This window comes from Centroberyx affinis, unplaced genomic scaffold (assembly GCF_046629955.1).
Source record: "Centroberyx affinis isolate AG114_WGS23_722 - 3 ecotype Tasmania unplaced genomic scaffold, CSIRO-AGI_Caff_v1 ptg001856l_1, whole genome shotgun sequence".
NCBI lineage: Eukaryota > Metazoa > Chordata > Actinopteri > Beryciformes > Berycidae > Centroberyx > Centroberyx affinis.
This window is the reverse complement of record NW_027280234.1, coordinates 213,505-235,075: the sequence shown is the minus strand read 5'-3', so window position 1 is coordinate 235,075 and position 21,571 is coordinate 213,505. Positions and strand designations below refer to the sequence as shown.

The 21,571-nt window shown below is 40.2% G+C and overlaps 2 protein-coding genes across 2 annotated transcripts; both read right to left on the bottom strand.

Moving 5' to 3' along the window:
- Positions 1-302: 302 nt before the first annotated feature.
- LOC139653029 (uncharacterized) lies at positions 303-12,136 on the bottom strand. Its single transcript, XM_071529978.1, has 11 exons — positions 12,052-12,136; positions 10,565-10,795; positions 9,439-10,451; positions 9,031-9,186; positions 7,343-7,420; positions 6,309-6,425; positions 5,135-5,284; positions 4,798-4,965; positions 3,818-4,009; positions 2,793-2,984; positions 303-1,316 (listed from the first exon to the last, which is right to left on the bottom strand). Exons 2-11 carry the CDS (start codon positions 10,734-10,736, stop codon positions 1,212-1,214), a joined length of 2,343 nt encoding a protein of 780 aa, XP_071386079.1. The 5' UTR covers positions 10,737-10,795; positions 12,052-12,136; the 3' UTR covers positions 303-1,211.
- Positions 12,137-13,234: 1,098 nt separating this feature from the next.
- Positions 13,235-20,707, bottom strand: LOC139653022 (lysosomal thioesterase PPT2-like). The gene is made up of 8 exons (XM_071529972.1): positions 20,392-20,707; positions 19,286-19,439; positions 17,787-17,882; positions 17,448-17,555; positions 16,722-16,805; positions 16,509-16,593; positions 15,612-15,666; positions 13,235-15,327 (listed from the first exon to the last, which is right to left on the bottom strand). The coding sequence occupies exons 1-8, from the start codon at positions 20,545-20,547 to the stop codon at positions 15,184-15,186; spliced, it is 882 nt and encodes a 293-aa protein (XP_071386073.1). The 5' UTR covers positions 20,548-20,707; the 3' UTR covers positions 13,235-15,183.
- Between the last annotated feature and the right edge of the window lie 864 nt (positions 20,708-21,571).

Sequence of the window (21,571 nt, the reverse complement as noted above, 5' to 3'; positions counted from 1 at the left end):
TGTAGGCTACTTGTAAAGCATCAAATGTGACAACTTGCAAGTGTTGCCTTCAGCTCCATAGCAACAGTTCCTGAAGTAACTAGAAACTCGAGGCCGTTTGGTGATTGGACAGTAGAGACCGAGGAGAGTGGAAATGAGGTCAGTCAGCATTGGCTTTTACTGCAATTTAATAGCTAAAGATCATATTTCATGTGTAGCCTATAGAGCTATAGAGATACCCACAGGTCACCAGTAGGCTAAACATACTGCTGCATGATAGGCAATGAAATAAAGTCAGATGTAATTTGGATCAGAGTATTTTATTCTCTTGAGTTAAAAGAAAGGAAAGACAGCTCCAGTACCAGACAGACTGACAAAGCAACACATGTAAACAAGGAAGATAATCCAGAAAAGTTCCAAAAAAAAAAAAAAAAAAAGCCATACATATATAAAAAGGAGACAACAAAACGTTTAAAATAAATGATTTTGGTCCTATATAAGTGTATTCAACACCTTGACATTTAAAGTGCCAAGCAAGTACTGTAAACAAAAATGGCAGTACTGTACCAGGAAACTAAAAAGGGCTCATCAGGACGAAAAGGATGAAAATATTAACGATGAAAAAGAAACACGATTTAGAAGACAGACAGTAGAAGAGAAATTGACATCCTCATCCAAATTTAAAGAAATCGTACCCACTACAGGCCAAAACCTTACACAAAATCCTACTGATCATGCCATTCAGAAATGCATCAGCAACCATCCCATCCCATGAAATGAAATCTAATCATCATCGCCTAACCATTACACCCATTACATTCAAAATCAACTATACAGCCATGTAATGATTTTTAAATCAAGTATTGAATATCCAGCTTTAAGAAGCTAGACCTGACATCGCTCCATATGAAAACAATCAGGTTGTATTTGACTCTACAGGACTGAAATGACTGTGCTGATTCACTCCAGAGAGTTGAGTAGTAAATTAAGTTAATTAAGTAGTCAATATGGAAAATTTTATTTTCCTTTGGCCCATGCTAGAACAAGGCAGGTCTGCAAATGCAAACCTCAAGAATGAGAAAAAAAACAAAAAAACCCCACTTAAATAGACTCAAATGTACACCACAATAAATATGTTGTAGAGGCAAACGTGGTGCAGAAAGTGCAAGTTATTCTTCTGTCTCGTACAGTGAATGTGCATCCTGTCAGTGTGTCAACACAACAGTCTTCTATCATAATGTGTGTTTGACGGCAGTCACAGGTTCGTATTTGTTGTGCAGGTTCTGCTGCAGCTCTCTGAACAGACAGTCCCGGTCCTCAGCATCCAAGAGGATTTGCTACATTGAAGAAAATAAAGATAATCAGAAGTCATCGCAATGAAGTTCAGAGCATCATTTAGTCTAAAAGAAAAGGGATGTGTCATGTTCTACGTATTCTACATGTCTGTGTGTCTAGTTTAGGAGAGCACACAACTCCTCAACACACCAAATGTTCATAACAACATGTATCGGTACGTGTTGCCATGTGTTGAAAAAGTGTTGAAAAGTGTTGTCCCAAACTAAATGTGTTGAAAGTGAAGTGTTGAAAAATAAAAGTGTTGAAATTGAAAAATCATTTACGAGAGTGTTGAGATAAAGCACAAACATCAAGATGGAATTTACAAGGGATGGGTCATAAAAACAAAATATTTGAATATTAATTTGCAGGATCAATGTTGACTTTTGCAATTTTATTGTTAACATTTTTTTTTTTATATTGAGATACATCATTAAAATAATCTTAACAGCATTTTAACTGGAACTAACTTGTGGCTATGTAGCTGTATGTTCATAGAGCAACCACTAGAGGGCTTCTGGTGTCATTTAAAGGAAGATCTAGCCTTGGAACCTGTGATGCTCAGTGCATTCCAGGAGTTACTTTGTAATAAAGTGTTGTAATTAACTTTTTTCTTTCCCTCAACCTGCCTCCTTTACTTCAATTCAAGTTAGCGATTTCCTACATTTCCGAGAATTACTTTGTTCCCTTACTCATAATACAACATGTCTTGTGGCTGCATTGCATTCTGGTCTATGGACACTTCTGTCAGTGGAGAAATTGGTCTCTCTGCCTCTTCTACGATGGATTTCTCCCTGTATGATTGTTGAACATCGGTGCAAAATGGTGAGTCTAGAAATAAGCTCTTACTTTTTTTTATTCTCAGGGACTGATACTAAAACCTGACCTTTACTTTGATGCTGAAACATTTTCTGCTATCAAACTCCATTGTAGGTGCACTGGAAATATCACAACGCAACGTCATGGTGTCTACATTGGGCCGGGTATCTCTGGAACTAACAAAAAAATATGCCACCAAACAACAAAAAAAGACGCAGAACTGCAAGGTTCATCGCCAATAACTGCTTTTTAACAGTGCTAAAAGTGTTTTAGGGTGGATTGTTCCTTTACAAAACCATCCACACTCTCCATCTTGTTTTGTAGTCATCCTTCAGTAAATGCTGTCAGTAGCAATTATGTCATTATCAAGCCACACAAAAGCTCAATGTGGGCGAACTTGAGGAAGTTAAGGGCACTCTTGTTCAGTGTAAGGTATGACAACAATGCTGAATCGTATCAAAAAGCATCCAGCTTTGTTTACGAGTGATGAGAACAGACCTAGCCAAACCAGCATGACGACATATGTGTGAAGTGTGACAGAAGCCAAACTGAGGGATTCTCTGCCCTCATTGCCAAGATGATTATTCAAATATTTGTTTAGAAAGCACACACTGAAGAGTCCATGAGAAAATAGACTTGTGCCCATCCATGCTCTTTACCTCTATGAGTTTGTCTCTCTTGTCCAGGCTGTCCCTCAGTTTCCTCTCCTCCCTCTGTCTGTCCTCCCTGTCGTTCTGCCAGGCTCTCTCCACCTCCTTCTTCTCCTTCCCTTTCTCCCTCAGCTCCCTCCGAGAGTCTCTGAGTTGGTCCGCCAGAGAAGAAACCGCCTGACTGTGACTCTCCTGCTGATTCTGATGAGAGCAAAGGGAGCGGTTTGAAAGACAAACTCTAGGGTAATAACATAATTTTGCCTCATATTCCAGTACTTTTCCATGACTATTTCAGGACATAGAATGCATTTTTCCATCAGCGATATTTGCCAGTGTTTAGTTACAGATGAGTTAGGTAGTCAGGAAAATCAAGTTAACTTGTTCTAACAGCAGCCAAGCTTTACATTAAACCAACTGAAAAGAAAATAGTATAATTAGGGCTGGGCGATATATCGTATAATATCGATATCGTAATATGAGACTAGATATCGTCTGGGATTGTAATATTTTGAAATAACTTAAATGTTACTTCTTCCTGGTCTTGGAGGCTGCGTTACAGTAAAGTGAAACAATTTTCTGAACTTATTAGCCTGTTCTGGCTGAGTAAAATGAACAATGATTGGCTTTACCTTCTCATCATATCCACATTACTTATTACTCATTACTGTTTACTAATGATCATTACTAATTTTCAAAATTTTCTTGTGTAAATATCTTATGAAAAAACGAATACTCATTCCCTCAAAATATTGTCACGTTATCGATATCAAGGTATTCAGTCTAAAATATTGTGATATTTGATTTTGTCAATATCGCCCAGCTCTAAGTATAATATAAAAGAAAACAAAAGAAAATATAAAAAGAAAAGAAAGACATTTCTCAACCTTTCTGTATATGTGTTATTTTGCATGATCTTGCCAGTTTTCTATTGGACATGATAAACCTTGAAAGTGTAGAAGCAGCAGGTGAAAAAGTAAAAGTTGTAGTGAACTCAGAATATGTGGAACATAAGAAAAGCCCCTCCCTGCACTCACCTGCACCATGAGCTGGTATTCCTGCAGGGCCGTGGTGAGCTTGGTGACCTCCTGGCACATGGTGGCGCTGTTTGCCTCTCTATTTTGCAAGCGGTCTGCCAGCTGACTCTCCTTCTCCTTCAGCTGTGAGGCAAGAGCTGCCTCAGCCCCGCCCCCTGACAAACCCTGGCCAATCACAGAGTCGGAGAGGGCCTATAGAAAAACGACAAGTTATGAGCAAAAACTTTCCCTGTGGTGGGTGAAGTCAATATTTACCGACAAAACTCATCTGCCAGAAAAGACCAGGAGGGATGAGGACTGCAGAACAAGCTCCTCATTCAATAATAAAGGGGGAATGACTGCTATGCAACTTCTTTAAGGTGGAACTACTGAAATTAACGTCATTATATATCCTGGTCACACTGCAGTACACTAACAAGCTCTTTTCCCAATCCAATATATTTCTGTGTCTGTGGTTAAAATAATACCATACCACTTCCAATAATGACCGGGCCCTTTATTTACCTCAACAAAAAAGAACAGCAGGCTGTTATCAGAGACAGGCTATGATTAGAGTCACCAAGTTATTTATTTTGGCAGGTCCACAGTTTCATTTACTATGCTTGAAAGTGACAGACTTTGCTGGTATTCTGTAAAGAACTGTGCCGCTCAAATTTACTCAGTTGCCTTATGGCCTAAAACTATTACTGGCAGCTGATGTCAGCTACTACTACTACTACCACCACCACCTATATCCATGGCAACAAACATGTCAGCATGTTCCACTACATGCAACATCGTGTACATGATGTTGCAATACATTAGGCCATAAATATTGTAGGAATTTTGACTCCTTTCTGGTAATTCTGCCATATGCATTTACCTGGCTTTTTATTGGGGACAGGCCCTTATTTACACAGACATAGAACTCTCTCCAGCTCTTATCACTATTTAAGACCCAGTCTTTATTGTTTCTAGGTAGAATGAGTTATGTGTATTACCTGCACATCTTTCTGACAGCTCTGTAGCTCCTCCCTGAGGCAGTGGAGCAGAGCCTCCTTCTCCTGCAGCACCGCAGTGAGAGCCTGGTCCCTCTGCCTCCACACCTCCCTCTCCTTCTCCACCTCCCTCTGCATGTGCTCCTTCTCCCCCAGAGCCAGTCGCAGATCCTGGAGTCCAGACAAAATGCAGGTCTATCTAAACAACGCCTCTGACACACTGAACTGTGCGTGGGACAAAGTGCAATGTGTGCAGTGTGTGAATGTGGCGACAGGGTGTGTTTTTGAGCTGTAAGGCATGCAATTATGTCCAGGGCTTGTTGTGTGTGTGTGTTCTTACATTGATAACATCCTGGTTGCATTGCAGCACGGTGTTGAGTGTATTGAGGTCTCTCTCTCGGTCTCTCCCAGCCTTCCTCAGTGCCTCGATCTCTCTCTCCATCCCCTTTTCTTTCTCAGCCATTTCAGACCTCAAACTCTCCAAGGCCGTCTAGAGAGCACAAAACACATTACATCTATATCTGAGGCGTTTAATTTAGATCTGGATTACAATGCTGGCAAGCATAGATTACAACCAACAAATAGTAAAGAGGGTCAAAGCTGCAATGCTGTCAGACCATAATGTAGCTGTAAAAATATTCCTGTGTCCCAAGAGTGTCCATGTATGATAACATACACTTTAAGGTCCAAAAACACAATTGCAGTATGGCAGCATCTGTTGACTGCTGGCTTTGCTTAGATTTTGATTGATTGGATTGAGGACATTTTTCTCTGTCTCATCTTGATTGACTGAGCTATAGGTAGAGCTATACAACAGCTGATGGCATGTGAAAGCTAAACATGAGATTCAATTTATTTTGAAGATGTAAAAAGTTTGTTTACATTTGTACTATTTTGTTAACATCAGAGCAAAAAGGAGCAATTTTGAGTGACAACAGCCGTCTCCGGACGCCATTATTATTACCAAGAGAGAGGTCAACTGATTTTGCCCATGCACATCAGTAATTTTAGTCAGTCATCTGGAAGGTAAAACAATTAACTGGGGGATCGTAGTAATCCAGCGACACACTCCACAATGTTACCTACAGTAAAGCAAAACAGGCCAAACTCTCTTCAAGTGCCTCCATATTGCTGTAAAGCGCCACTACTAGTTATATGATGCTAGTATTTGACATATCAGGTCCACAAATTGATAATTGCATGAAACACCATGTCAATCCTGACAGGATTAAAATTACCTGTCACAGAAAATCACTGACATGTTACTGCTGGATGGGATAAACCTCCTGAGGTAAAAAACCACCAGATCAACCTCCTCTGTTAATGCTAATGCCTTTGAGAGAGGGCTAATGAAAACTAAAAGTTTACCTCCAGCAAACTCTACCCTTCAAAAATCTGTGTGCTTATACCCATCATTGCTGTACTTAAGTGAAACGGCATCATCTTTAGTTGTGTCATCGTAAACAGACTCAACACTAGGCGTTTAACATTAATCAGGATCAGGAAGCCCTCACCTTGTTGTCAGACAGAGTCTCCTTCAGGTTCTCCTCCAGTTTCTCAGTCAGCTTGTCAGCCAGCTCAGTCCCTGCTCCCTCCTCCACACACAGCCTCCTGATCAGACCCATACACTCCTGAGAAGACAGAAAGATACTGTCTGCTTAGTGGAAGATGGAAAATACAACATACAAATACAAACATCTTAACTGCAGTTTAGCTGATGTTCATGTCTTTGTTTGAGTTGAAGGATTAAACGGCCCTCCAATATGGTGAGAGATTCTTATGACCTTAAGCCTTGATGAAACCATTTCAGAAATCACTGGACAATTTCAAAAATGCACTGTTGTCAGTCTAAAAATATTATCTATAAATCTCTATAAAATAATCATAACCGGAAAGTAATCAATATAATATTTTTTTTTTCTTAACTAAATTTTGGCAATATACAGTTTTAATCTGACAGTAGAGCCATCCTTTTAGGACATATTACAATGTAAGGATATGGATCTCCATCATGGGAATTTTTTCAACCAATAATGTGAGCTGGTTAACTCAGTGTTGTTACACGCTGCAACAGAGGCAGTAAAGAGCCATTTGTATAATCTGTTTGGCACATGGTTACTGGTAATCTTTAGCAGGCAATGGTTCCTCCAAACACTCAGATAAGAAAAGCTTTGGTCAGCTTTTTGATAAAGCAGACCTATTTGCTTTAGGCTTTCACCAGAGAGACTTGTGCAACAGTTCAATAAACTTAAATTCCTAGATTACAAACCTTACAAGCAACCAAAATGAAGGATAGTAAGGGTCAAAGCCAGATGATAGATGTAATAAATATTCCTATATGGCCCCAGGATAATCATGTATGATAGAGAACTGCTAGGTACAGAAACAAAGGGAATGCATCCCGGTAGTACTGCAGCTTTAAGGGCGTACAGTGACTTTAAAGACAAACAACATTCCAGTGAGCTTTGAGCCGGAGCACCAGCAGTAGGAGAGGATCCCGCTGCTGTGTGCATGACCGAGTCCTGTCTCCCCTCATAACCTCACCCACCTGGATCAGACGCTCCCGGCTGCGGAGGGAGTGGCCGAGGCTCTGCAGCAGGGGACTGCCACCCTGCTCCTGGGGCAACTGGAGAAGGAAGGACACATGACACTGTTTTCATGACACAAGTCAGAGCAGTAGATAAAACCATGGTGCATATAAAACCAGGCAGTGTGGTATATGAAATCATGGTGTATCTGAAACCATTTTGGAGAGAGAGCGAATTTTGCTTTTGCGTTCAATTGCCTATTTTGATTAATTTTGTTTTGTTAAAGTGCATCTCCAATTGTTGTGCGCATCTATAATCTAAGTTATCCAAATTATGTAATTCTTGTCCTCATCTGGCAAAACTCTCATCCTCCATAAAATCCTATAGTAGATGTTTAAAAAATAATTTAATCTCGGGTTCATGCTCATACTCATATATTACACTAGTTATACCAGTTTTTAAGTTCTTTTACATTTCATGTTTATAGCCATTACTATCATTGTATTCATTATTATCAGTATCATGTTTTGTTCTTTATGCTCTTGATTTGCTTTGTGGTTTTTTCTCTAATCTTTCATAATGTGTTGTAATAATGTTTATTACTCAGGTAGAGGCCATGAAAAAGCCCCTCAGGTTTTCCTGCCTCTTACCCTGCACTATCTACTGCTACCTTTTTTTACCCCCTTTCTTATGTCTTCTCTTTTTTGCTCTTAAAAAATAAAATGGGCAAAATAAATAAAATGGGCTGAAAGATGGAACCTATGCACCTGAAGCACACTTCTTTTTGTACTATTTATAAAGAACTACTCCACATAGATTACTCTATAAATAAATAAAAATGAAAAAGAAAACAAGTAAAGTTGTCATGTGAATAAAGACACTTTGATTCTGATGGAAAACAGGTCATGCAGAACACAGGCTCTACACAGCTGAGAGGCCTGTTAATGATATCTGCAATCATAAGACCTCTGAGCCCCGGGCAAACTCCACCGGTCAGGGAAGATTCCAGAGAAAGGCCTTAGTGTACGTTTCTGTGTGTGTGTGTCTGTGTCTCTCTTTATGTGCACCTGCATTAAGGAAAGGCGACACACCCTTGCAGAGTGACAAAGCTCAATACACCCACCCACAATTCCTTGCATAATGCTATATTTGTGCTCAGTCAACACAATATTTATGGGGTGGTTTGTGGAGCTGTTTAGCCACGTGACTAAAGAGGAGGTTCTGCTGTGCATGTGTGCGCCACTGCACCGCATAATAAACCTGTTTTTCTTGTGTAAAAAAAAAGTTCTTAGCACTCAATTCACATGACAGTTGGCAAGAAACTGTGTGGGTAAATGTCAGTGTCTATTATGTCATGGCGTTGCTGACATTTGGGAATTTGTTACCGTTAATAATTATATTTGTGGAAGGCTTTTATTGTTAATATGAACCATTTTACCATCGAATCATCTCATCAATGCTGCCCTATAAAGCTAAAGGCTACTAACTGCGTGAGAGCAAGACTGAGAAAAATGACTTAATTATCTTCATCTTGCTGACAAAAGTATTCTTGGTACAGAAGTGGAAAATATATTTTTTAGTAGCACCTATAGGTCTAATTTTGTTAAATTGTGATGTTTGACCTTTGAAAAACCCCAAATAGTTCCTGTTGTTTACCTTTATTAATGGAAGAATAAGATGTGTGTCAGATTACAAACTAAATGCTTACTGGGGCCCAGTCCTCTGATCCGTTGACTTCAGTGTTAGCTGTTGGTTTGCTCTTTCCATGTTTCAGCTCGGCCTCCAGGGTCCTGATGCGGGCCGTAGCTTGATCCAGCTGGCCTCGCAAATGCCTGACGGCATGGTGAACCCTGCCTGTAGTGTTCTGAAATGACAATGAATTCATGCTAAATATGGGTTGTGGTATTCTTCAGTGAAAACACCTGTAGTTCAAATCTTGTCATACTATTGGACTGACCTTTATTGCTCCCGGATAATCTATTGCAGTGCTCTGTGTCAATATTTACACGGGACTATCATAGATCATTTGGTCAACCACAGGCCAGCTTTCTTCAGTTCCTATATAGACACATTTCTACTGTCTATGGCATGTTTGGACAGGAGTGAAAACACTCACCTCTCGATGAAAAGGCATGAACTCGTCCCTCAGCTCAGTTAGAATATCGCCGTCTTCTCCATCCATTTCATGCCCTCCGTTCTGTCCATTCTCCACATCTCCAAAATTCAGGACCCTGTTCACTTCAGGTGACACCGTCTCTCCTGAGTACCTCCCTTCCTTCCTGCCTAGAACCGGGATCCTACTCCCTGATGGCGAGCTGACCGGCTTTCCTTCAATACGTTTCAGCTCTTTAAGCACCAAGTTAACTGACTGATCACCTGGCGAATCGAACGGGTCAGCGTCATCAAGAGAGTCCAGAGACTGGACGGACTCTGTGCGGGAAGGCGCCCGTAAGGAGAGACTGGACCCTGACAATGAAGCCGGGCTGGAGCCGATGGATGCCGCCCTCAGCCAGTGGAGAGGCATGCTCTGGGACTTGTCCCGCGACAGGGCCAATGGGGAGAAGGGCTGGAAGGGCAAGTGGCGGGGAATCCCGCAAACGGACTCATAATCTGAGTCTGACACCCGTAAGGAATTGCACCCTTCACAGCCTTTACCCTTGCTACACCTTTTGCCCGTTCTGATGAAATACGGACACGTGTCCCACTTCTCGGACCAGCACTCGTACTCTGAGAGAGCCATGTTCTCTTTGAGCATCTCCCTGTAGCCCTCCTTGTCTCCCTCTCCATCCTCCTCACTGGTGCTGCCCTTGCTCTGGGCGTCCTGCGGGTGTCTCTGGCAGTAATTGTGGCGCACCCACCGCCTGATCTTGTCCCTCTCCTGGGTCAACTTCTGAAGCCTCTCGGACGAAAGCACGCTCACCCTGGCTATGACCGAGTCGAACTTGAACACTCGCTCTAGGACGCAGACACATTTGCCGCACAAAAACTCCCCCCGCCCACTGCCTCGTGGTACACACTGCCCCAGTATGTGGGTCAACACAGACAGCAGGTCCACTCCTTTTGAGGGGGAGCACAGGGACAACTGGGACTTGGAGAGAGACACAGAGGACCCCAGGGATAATGTGCTACCTGTGAAAGGCAAAAAATAGTCGCTAAAAGACATTCATGCAAATACTTCAATCTCTTCAATAGGCATGTGTACTAAAATTTGTTTTTTTTGCTTCCTTTTCCTGCAGACTCACCCCAGGGGCTGCTCTGGGAGGACCGGGACAGGCTTCCTCCTCTCAGGGACTCGGTCGGGGTTTGAGGCGGACCACCCCTCTTATTTTGGCCCCCGAACAGCCACCGTCTTTGATTCCCTTGGAGGGCCCCCCCACAAATTCGGCAGCAGTCATTTTTACCTCTGGAGGACATTACGGACGGAGGGCTGAACTGTCCCCCCCCCTTGATGTCCACTGGATGTTTGGAATTCTCTGCGAATACAGAAGAAAAGTTTTTGTGATTGTGTTTGCAGCCTACTTTATTCTCACAATGTTAATTCGAGGAGATAATAAGCTGGGAAACTAATCTAGGATTCATTTTACGATGGCTTGCAGCCTTTACTGCTGGCAGCGACTCGGCTTCAGCTTCAAAGTCGCTCCTCAAGTCAGAGCTGGATGCTGAATAAGTTGGCTTCACTTTTCTCCCTCTTTAGAGAAATTAGGCCAGGGGCATTTTGATTCAGCTATCTGTTCTGGCTAGTTTGAAGTATTAAATGTCTTCCTAGTGCTTTGTCTGTCAGTTTGGTTTTTATCTGTTCCCTGGTGGATGTTTGGGCCAGTCAGTCTGCTCTTGCAGCACACAGCTGGTGGGTGTTTACAGTAGCTTCCCACAGGGCGGGACACGTCGACCTTGAGCCACGCTGACAGAGAATTCAGTCAGACTGTCGATGACTGAAACAACATTCAATCTCTCCATACGTTTTTTCCCTAGTAGTAGTACAGGATGTCTACAACGTTCTCAAAGTGAATATACGACTTTTACAGCCATTTAAATCCTGTTTAAATGAAATAAGACCATTTTCGCATCTGAAATAAACGCGAAAATGAGAACAACTGTATATCGGCTTGCATACAGCGACCTTTTAAGACCTCGGAAACTCAACTTATGACTTTAATTGCCACATCGAACTGTATCCACCACATTTGAAGGCTTTATAGCTTTTTTAGATGATATCATTTAAGACAGTGTAATCTTTTTCGGGACCTGCAGACAGCCTGTAACACCATGTTTCCAAAGGGAATAACCTTTGGCTGAAATGGACTCTTCACCATCCAGTGGAAAGCAGATGAACTGTTGCCTATCTGCGTCTATTTTAAGCAACTGAGGTGCAGCGATTCAATGTGAAAAGTCACGCTGGGCTATGAAAGAAAGACGTGTAACAATCTTTCACCATGAGGGTACAAACTATCTTGCACGCTCGTTTGGTACCTTCGGGTTTAGTTAGTTCAATCCGGTAACATACGGCTACATAAACCCACGATTAGTTTTCATATAAATCATTTTGAAGCGGAGTCATAATCATTTCAATCCGGGTTTCGCGAACTCACTGAGCGTGATAAAGTTGAGAAATCTGATTAAAGCCTATCACAAATCGTTACGGACAAGATAATAAATACACCAATCTCACAACCAATCGGTAACATCTTCCAACAAAATGTGTGTAAAATCATATAGAAGAGTTTCTTACAAAATCTCCACCGGGAACTGGAGCGCGTTGCAACACACCGCGGAGAGGAAGGGAGCTGGGTGTCACCTTGCTGACGTCATCGATCATACCTGTTTAGAGGAGTTTGGGCAGCTGGGAGGACTGGTTTTCATGTGCACCCCATCCAGGGGCGCAGCTAGGAATTATGGGTCCTATATGCACATGAGATTACTCTGAACGCCAGCCCCCCCCCCCCCCCTCTCTCTACATTATCCCGTCATCCCCACACCATTAATATGAGGGGGGGCAGTAAAATAGATGTGATGCAAGTGCTATTGAATTGACAACAGGAGTGATAAACTGTTAAGAGATTGGATAAATCCAAAATAGAGGTTATTTGATAAAAACAGAGCCGTTTTTTTATCACCACTTTCTATTATCAATCATTTATCATTTAAACAACAAATTGCCATCTGTTGTTTAAGGTGAGCGACCTCTAGTGATAAGAAGGGTGGAAGTGACAAAAAGGAACTGATGAATGCAGAGGTGATAAAATATAATGTGAACTGAAAAACAGCATGATGAAAATGCATGAGTTGAACAAAAGAGTGATAAATTGTGAGTTGACTTTATAAGGCGGACTGATTAAATAACTGATAATTTTAAAATTTGCTTTCATTCAATACTGGCACTACAAACTTGTCATTTATTGTTTAAATTAATTTATCAAGGCACTTGACAATTTATCATTGTCAATTGTCAATTTCTACCTCTACTACCATTATTACATTTGTGACAACATCTATGTCTCTCCATCCATAACTACGTCTATGCCCCCCCCCCCCACACACACACACACACACACACACACACACACACATACACACACACACACACACACACACACAAACACACACACACACACACACACACAAACACACACACACACACACACACACATTCATTTAGTGATCAATTCACTGACACATCACTAATTTAAATTATAGGTTTTGGTCTCTACCCTGATAGTGCTGATCAGCTGTCTTCACCAAACTCTCACCAGTTGTCTCCTGTTCAAAATCTGTCTAGGAATAACAATTTTGTTTTAGTCTGCACAGGAAAAACTTTTATTTTATCAAATTGTATTCCTGCTTGTTTGTCTCAGATAACACAACAGTTGCTGTGTCATCTTTCTGAGAAAGTTTTATTTGTTTGCAGTTTTGTAGATTTCAACAAAACCTTGTTTCAAAACCAGAGCAGTGTCAAATAAAAGTGTAAAACATTTATAAATGTAGCCTACACTTGGCAGTCCAGACACACAGCACATATTCCCCCCACTACAGTATCACAGAAGACACTGAAGGAAAACAAACAAATAAATATCTTAACATTATTCAAAGAGTTTCTGATTAGATACATTTCTATCACTCTGGAATTCATGATTTTCCTCTTATCAATCAGTTTATTAGGGAAAATCAATTGGTTCAAATTGATTGATGATGCCCTCCATGCTGCTTTGATGTAATCATGTGTAAAGGGCAAAAGGGGCATGTGTACATTTCAATCTGAGGCTAAATGAACAAAATCTATACGGGTTACCAGGACAAACTGCCTGAATAAGCAGTTTAACCTTCAGCAGTGTGGCATAAAGGTGGATCATTTTGAATTACAGTAATGATGCTTCACAAGATTTATCAACAAGAGGAACAAAAAGACAGACCATCACTAATAAAGGGTTCTTGTGGGCTAAATGTTTCTTTTTAAAATAAGTACTTGAAACTCTGAATGGTTCTCTTCTGCTATTTGAGGAACTATTTTCGGTTCCTTTAACACCTAGCACTTCTATACAGAATTGAACAGTTCCTCAACAGCTTTGACTTTCAACTCCAGCAAACCAAAACAGTTTGCTGGTGATTCAGTCTTTGCATCTGCATTTGGATCAAGTTAACGGTTGACAGCGGGTGAAAAACAGACTTGAACTCTTGTCTCCATCATTCTGTCTATGCAGAAAACAGGAAAATAACGATACAGAGATCAATGTTCCTAAAAAAGCCTCATTTAATACAGCTGGTGGACCATTTCATTTATTCTTAAAGGACTCCATAGCATCACAAAAGCACACCAGAGGCCAGCGATTGGCTTGTTTGAACTGTGACTTATGTTGACCCATGATGCACAGCAACATCTTGAGTGTTAATAAGCAGGGTTGGGGACAATTCATGAATTAACTCATTCATTCCACTTCAACTGCAGGATCTGGAATTTGAAAAAACCTACAGGAATTTAATTCAAGGAAATTCCATGTTTTTTTTGGTTTTTCTTACCACATATCTGAGCGTACACGTAGTGTTATACAGTATATTATCAATACTGAATATCATAAAATGTTAAAAGTTCCTTTCAGGTGGTATTTGATGCAGAACATGTAATCATAATACATACATTATGATTGAATGCATTTGATTTGTTTAACTGTCATTTATTTGATTCATACAGTTTAGCGAGTCAAGACGAACTCTCTTAGAAGTGGAATTTAATGGAATTTAATGGAATTAAATTCTGTTTCCTGTCATTCCAATTCAATTCACATTCTGTTTCCTTAGAGCTGGGTGACATTCACATTCTAGCTCCAGGAATTGAAGTTGAATTTACCATGCATTCTCAATTCAGTTCATGAATGGCCCCAACTCTGTTAATAAGTGTTGATTTGACTCTATAAATACTGGCATTGTAGATTTTAACACTTTCAGAGTTAAATTAACACTGACAATTTTACTGTGTATGGCTGGCCGTGTTTCATGGGAATTATCAGCATAGTTGACGTGTGTCTTTGACCAGTCAGGTTGCTACAGACTGAAGTTACCCACAGTACGAGGAACCATTTGAGCATGGTTCTATAAAGAACATTTCTTTCATTCATGGTTCATTACAGCACCAAAAAGTGCAGCAGAAGCATCAGGAGAAAGCAAAAGCAAGTAGATATTTTTGACTTAAAACACAGTATCAAATATAAAATCAGAAAGCTTATGCAAAAGTTGCAAAAAGCGCTCTATGTAACCAAGCATATTTTGGTGTCTGTGTGCGTAACCAGTGTTGATTAGACATATGTGAAATAACAGCCGACTTTACACTGACATTGATAACACTCTGTATGGGATGAAACAGTGTGTGTTGTCATGTGAGCCACTCCTCTATGCAGCTGCTGAACACTGTGTAGTTGGAGTGCCAGAAAACGTGCTGCACTCCTGAGTGCACACACACCGACAAGTCTCCCCGAGCGTCCAGCGTCTTCAGCCCGAACGAGTCTCTGATGTAATACTTTCAGAGAGAGAGAGAAAGAGGAGAGAGCGCACACTTACCAAACACATTCAGTTGTTAATAAACACAATTCATATTTGAAGGGTTTCAATCCAAAATGAGATATAAAAGGTGTCACCTACTGTTTCTAAATGATCGATAGCATGAAATTAAAACAAACAATAGTTCCTTTAAGAAAATAATAGGTAACTTAAGTCATCTCTTGATGAAATGATAGTACTTCCAAAGACTGGATCCTCTATACCTTAGATATATATTGTCTAGCTGATGTTGAAACAACTTACTTCCTGGTTCCTCATCTGAACTACATGTTCGTCGCTGTCATAGAATCCAAAGTGACTGTGTGAAAAGAGGAAACAAGGAGTTAGTCCAGGTAAACAGGCTCTGCACTGCAAAGAAACTCACTGATTTACACCGAAAATCTGCAGCCATTTTGACCGAGAACAGAAACAGAGCTCATATAACAGCTGCTTTTAAGTCTCTTCATTCATTGCCTGTTAGTTTTAGAATTGATTTTAAAATTCTTCTATTACTTTTTACAGCAGAAGAAGATTTGAGGGCTGCAGAGTCAGTGGACAAAAAGCTGAGGACTTTTTAGCATAACGTTTCCTTAGAGCATCACTCTCCCCTGTAAACTATCTTGATATATTGTTGCTCTGTATCTTTTATTATGATAGTGTATTTTATTTGTCTTATTGTATCTGGTTGTACACCTTTGCTATAATATTATTTTATTCACACTCTCTTTTACTCTGTGAGACACCTTGAATTACTTTCCTTGTATGGGTTGTGCTATATAAACATACTGTATTCATTCATTCATTCATTCATTCATTCATTCATTCATTCATTCATTCATTCATTCATTCATTATCTAACCAGGTAAGTCAATTAAAAACAAATGTTTTGCCTGGAAAGAGGCAAAATGCCTTTTGATGGGGAATTGGGGGAAAGGGGAGAGAAATAAATAGAAAAAATATTATTATTAACAGTAGTGGTAATAGTATTATTGGTATTATTGCTCTTATAAGAGAAAAAAATGTCAGGGAAACAAGATAAGAAGGATAGTAGTTTGCATCGCTGATTAATTAATTTATCATAGACCCATACAAATATCAGAGCTATGAGTGAAACAGAATAGAAATGTTGATGCGATGTAAAAGCTTGATGACATTTTCCACCTGGACTGCCATGGTGTGATGACGCCATCATCCGGTCCACCAATCAGCACAAGCTTCCTGATGCGCAGGAAGTTTTCCCGCCAGGCTGAGGAGGATAAAGGGAGAAATACATATACACATATACATATACATTTTGTAAATGCATATCATTAGAGTAAAACACACCATGTACGTTTCAGATACGATGCCCAGGAAGGGAATTTAGTCCATTACCTTTCATCTGCTTGTGAGGCCTTTCTCCGTTCAGGAGAGCCAGAAAGGTGCTGCTCTGCAGGTAGCGGGACCTGTGGTGAGGGTCTGAGGGGAAATTCAACATACTGCATGATGAAAACAAGTTTTAGTATCTATTTGGAGGGAGAAGTCACTGGTTTTTTAGTCACCAGTACTTTTACTTCTACTTAAATAAAATATCAAAAGTAACAGTATACTTCTACTTGAGTAGGACATTCTAGTACTCTTTCCACCACTGCCTAAACTGGACATGGCCTTGACTTCTCCCTCCAAATAGATACTAAAACTTGTTTTCATCTACTTAAGTAAAAGTCAAAAGTAGCTCATTTTGTACACAGAATAAAAGTTACTGAGTTACTTTTTTAGAAAAAAATACATTTTTAGCTGTGATCTTTCCCATGCAATTCTAAAAGGACGAGATGACAGAGTTAAAACTAGATTCTTTTAATTGGAAAATTTAGAAATTACTCAATAAAGTGCACAAACAAAGTAAAGCAAGATTACTCTTCTCATGGCTCCACAATTTGTCAATTTACATCAGTCCAGTTTCTGTTGCTTATGGAGAGCCACAAAATCTGTCCTCTGTAATGGATGTGATTTAAAATGTAGCTAAGTACAATACTTCAGTAGCAAAATGTAATTAGTTTCTTCCACCCCTGGTTATAATTGCCAGCGGTTTAAAAACTGAGGACCCTTCCCCATTCTCACCGTTCCAGTAGTCGCAAATAGAGAATTTCTGCCCATATCTGTTGTAGCAGATATGAAAGACTGTCTTCTTTACATGCTCAGGGAAAACCCACCTCAGGTAGTCAGTGTCTGTGGAGTGAGATAGGTAGAGATAGTCATGTGATGCACAAGAGGGAAATGTAAGTAAGTAAAAGTTCTGGTGATTTGGATGAGAGTCCTATATTTCAACACAGTCAGTCGCTCAGAAGACCTTTTGTTAAGTCCTGTGTCAGTGTGTGAGCTAGTTCCCTTGTCAGTGTGATTGTTAAAGGCAGAAATCATCTTTGACACGTTTTGGACAGTAAAAGGAAGCGGCCTGACCTCCGTACTGCCCGGCCTGCGGCGAGGAGAGCGAGATGAAGGTGTGGACGTTGTGGTCTGGAATGGTGGAGAGGAGCGCTCGACAGATCAAACCGCCTGGGGAAAGGAAAAATCACAACATCAAGCAAGACAGAGATCCACAGTGTTACCATTTCAGAACCATGAGGATCTGATTTGATGTAGCTATCTGTTTGCTGTTGAACTACTGGGTGAATCCTTCTGTAGAAATGTTAAAGGATAAGGCCGGTGTTTTTTAATGCATTGCTTACCGTCAACAAATCCTATGAAAATAACAAAATCAACAATGCGTTTGCTCTACTCCCGTTACTTTCTGACTTCCCACGTACCGTTTTTAGCCGTCAACCCGGAAGTCACTGGCTCCAATTGTAAGCTAAAAACCTTTAAATACAGCTCACAAAGACATAGTTTCACTTTTAAAAATCGCTAACTGTTACCACGAAAAGTCAGGCTGTTGTAGTTATTACCAAATCAAATTCAAATGGGAACAAATTCTTCATTACACCGGGGACTATTTTCAGTGCTACGGAACTACTTTCCTGAGATCCTGCACCTCCCATCACAGATGTTTCATCAAATTAGGCCTTGAAAAGGGTCGGAAAATATAAATATTGTCATTGTTGGGCGAAAACATCATATCTCCCAAATGGCAGACTTTTGAGACTTGTTTTTAGCTTTACCACCAGGCATTTTTGAGTTTATCCAATGGTTTTGAAAAGGGACAACACACAGTTGTGTAATACATTTTAACACAACATGTGTTGTTATTACAGTAACATATCTTGTGCTGAAAAGTAACACAAAGTGTGTGTTGTCCCAATGAAGAAACACAGTATTACTGTAAAAATGACACATCCTTTGTAAGTGCAGTGAAATCACGAAAATCACCAAAATTTGAGTTAAAATTTGAGGTTTTCACATGATAGCATCAATATGCTCCTAAAAATAAATATATGCTACTGAGAAAATGTAAAAAAGAGTATACAGCTGTATGTCCAACTCAAGGTTTAAAAGCAGGGTGTGCATTTCCAATTATTTTTACACTGTAGATACTTTTAAAAGTGTTTCCTGCTCCTGCACTTCTCATATAGCAGAACAAAGTTACTGCACAGCCTGGCAAGACCTGTGAACTGTTTGATAGAAATGTCACTTATCTTGCTATGCCAAAAATGTGGAAGTGAGTTCAAGGCCTTCAGTATCTAAATATTTTTATTCCACTTGAGTGTATGTGTGTGTGTGTGTGTGTGTGTGTGTGTGTGTGTGTGTGTGTTTGGAGTGTGTGTCTGCCTGTCTCTGTATGTATGTGTTAAATATTTGCATTCAACCTGTGTGTATGTAGGTATGTGTGTGAGTCTTTGTGAATGAGATGAATGAGTGAGTGGCTGCATGTGTGTGTGTCTGACTGTGTGTGTGTGTGTGTGTGTGTCTCTGTATCTGTGCATATGTGTGTGTGTGTGTGAGTGTGTGTGACTGGGAGAGACCTTGTGAAAAGCAAAGCAGATGGACGCCCTCGGGCGCCTGTTGCATGATGGGATCGACGGCCATCCTGAAGCCTCGGACTTGTCTCCACATGGGCTTCAGGCTGGACAGGTCATCGTACAGATCGATCACTGTCACCTCAGTACCTGGATGGACCTGGAAAAACAGATAAAAGTCTTATTGGATTTAAAAAAAATAGGACAGAAGTACAGTAATCAATGATAAAGCCCATTTCCAGCAGTTTAAACCCTCATCGTTCTGATTGATAATGTTATCAGCTCTCGTAACAAATAAAAGGTGGTTTCATATGGAGGAATAGAAAGTGATACCGGAACAGAAATCAATACCTTGAAGTGGCTTGGTGGGATTCTCACTTCACTTGAAACCTATAGCTGCCTTCAAAACAGTGTGCCAGTTCCTAAATGTTGGCTCTAGTCGAAAATAAGTTTCAGCAATTCCCAGTTGAGAGTCTAGTGGCAAATTTGTCCAGTAGGCTAACACAGTTCAAATTACAACCTGCAAGAATATTTTTTCCATCCCACATAAATCAAATAGAGATGTAATCTCAGCAAAGCAGGTTCATTCCAAAATAAGATTTCCACCATTTGAAAAAAGTGGCTCATAATCTTACAAAATGTTGGATAGCAAAAATGTACTCAAATTATACTTCTTTTAAAAGACTCAACTTAAATCCTCATATATACATAGATACAGAAACAGTGAATGATGAATTTCAGGTAAAGATATTACATAGCGTTTTGGGGTTTCCTTTGCGTCTGCACTCCGTCCTTGCACTGTAAATGAATGAGTTTGTGTAATTTTACGGTCTTAAAATATTATTAATATTTGATATTATTATTAAATATTATTTTAATTTGATGTTTTCTGTAAAACCACAGTTATAATTTATAGACTGGAATTACATGCAGTCTGTATATTCACAGTAGCCTATCTGACAGTTTCTTACATTTACAAACACGAGTGACATTTTACAGAAATGTCACCTTATTTTAATAAACTAATAAACTTTGACCGATTTTTCTACTTTTTTAAATTTTATTTATTTATTTTACAGTGCATGCTTTAAAGTCAGATTTGAGATGTGTACCTTGGTTATGAAATGAGAAAGCATCTGGAACTGCTTCGGTCCATCCAAAATGCCATGCACGATGATGACAGGCTTGTATCCGTCCGTCCTGGGAAGCAGCAGCAGCAGCAGCAGCAGCAGCAGCGGGGCGCCTCGGCTGTCTGCAGGTTTCCTCATCTCATCCCACAAACTCTTCCGACTGTCCGGAGCTGACCTGCGGGGAGACAGGAGGGCAGAGACACCGGGACAGACTTTGACCTGGAGATGCAGACTCGACGTCTTGATGCTGATGAATAAATATCGACCTCTTTGTTTCGGTTCTGTTTGTAGACGAACCCGGAGAACAGTGCGGCACTTCCTTCTTCCTCTGTCATGTGTGTTAGTTCTGTTATCAGGTTACTAGTCTCTCTCTCGCTCTCTCTCTCTGTGTGTGTGTGTGTGTGTGTGTGTGTGTGTGTGTGTGTGTTTTTTTTGGCCACATCAGTGTCGACTGAGAAGTCCTCCGATACGCCTGTGTAATCAAGAATGTAGTGGCGTGTAATCTCACATGAAATTCAGTTCAACAAGCGTGTTAGTGGCAGAATAGAGTTTACACAACTTTTAGGCTGACGTGCTTTACACACAGCTGGTGTGAGTTGTAGCTTATATTGAGGAGATACTGTCATTTTAGGGGAAAACACTATAGGCTGAAACGAAACTACAATTATATATATTGCTATATATTGCTATAGCCTATATATGCCTATTGCTCACCGACTGGTCCTCTAGACCTTTTTATTTAGCCTACCACTAAATCAGTGGGCATATTACACATTTAATATGTTTTTTTTCTAGAGTTATGTGGGTTGATTGTTCAAATGAATGAATGTGATTATAATTTATGTTAAGGCAAGTTTCGCAGCATTCTTCAAAGTAGGCTAATAGATAAAATCTAGCGCGTGACGGCTGGCTTGAATTAGTATGAAAAACAACTAGGCCTATTCCAGAAAAATTAAATGGTGAATTTCACTTTAACTGTGTATGTGTGTGTGTCATAGCTTATTATAGGCTACTGTTTAAATCACGTAGTATTCGTTGTTGAGTGGGAAATTGAAATGCCCATTTTTTGCAGGATCTATGGCCAAAAGCAGAACACAACCCGAACAACAAATCACTGATATTCCTATAAATCTTCCAATAGACCGTTCTTTATGGTATTTTT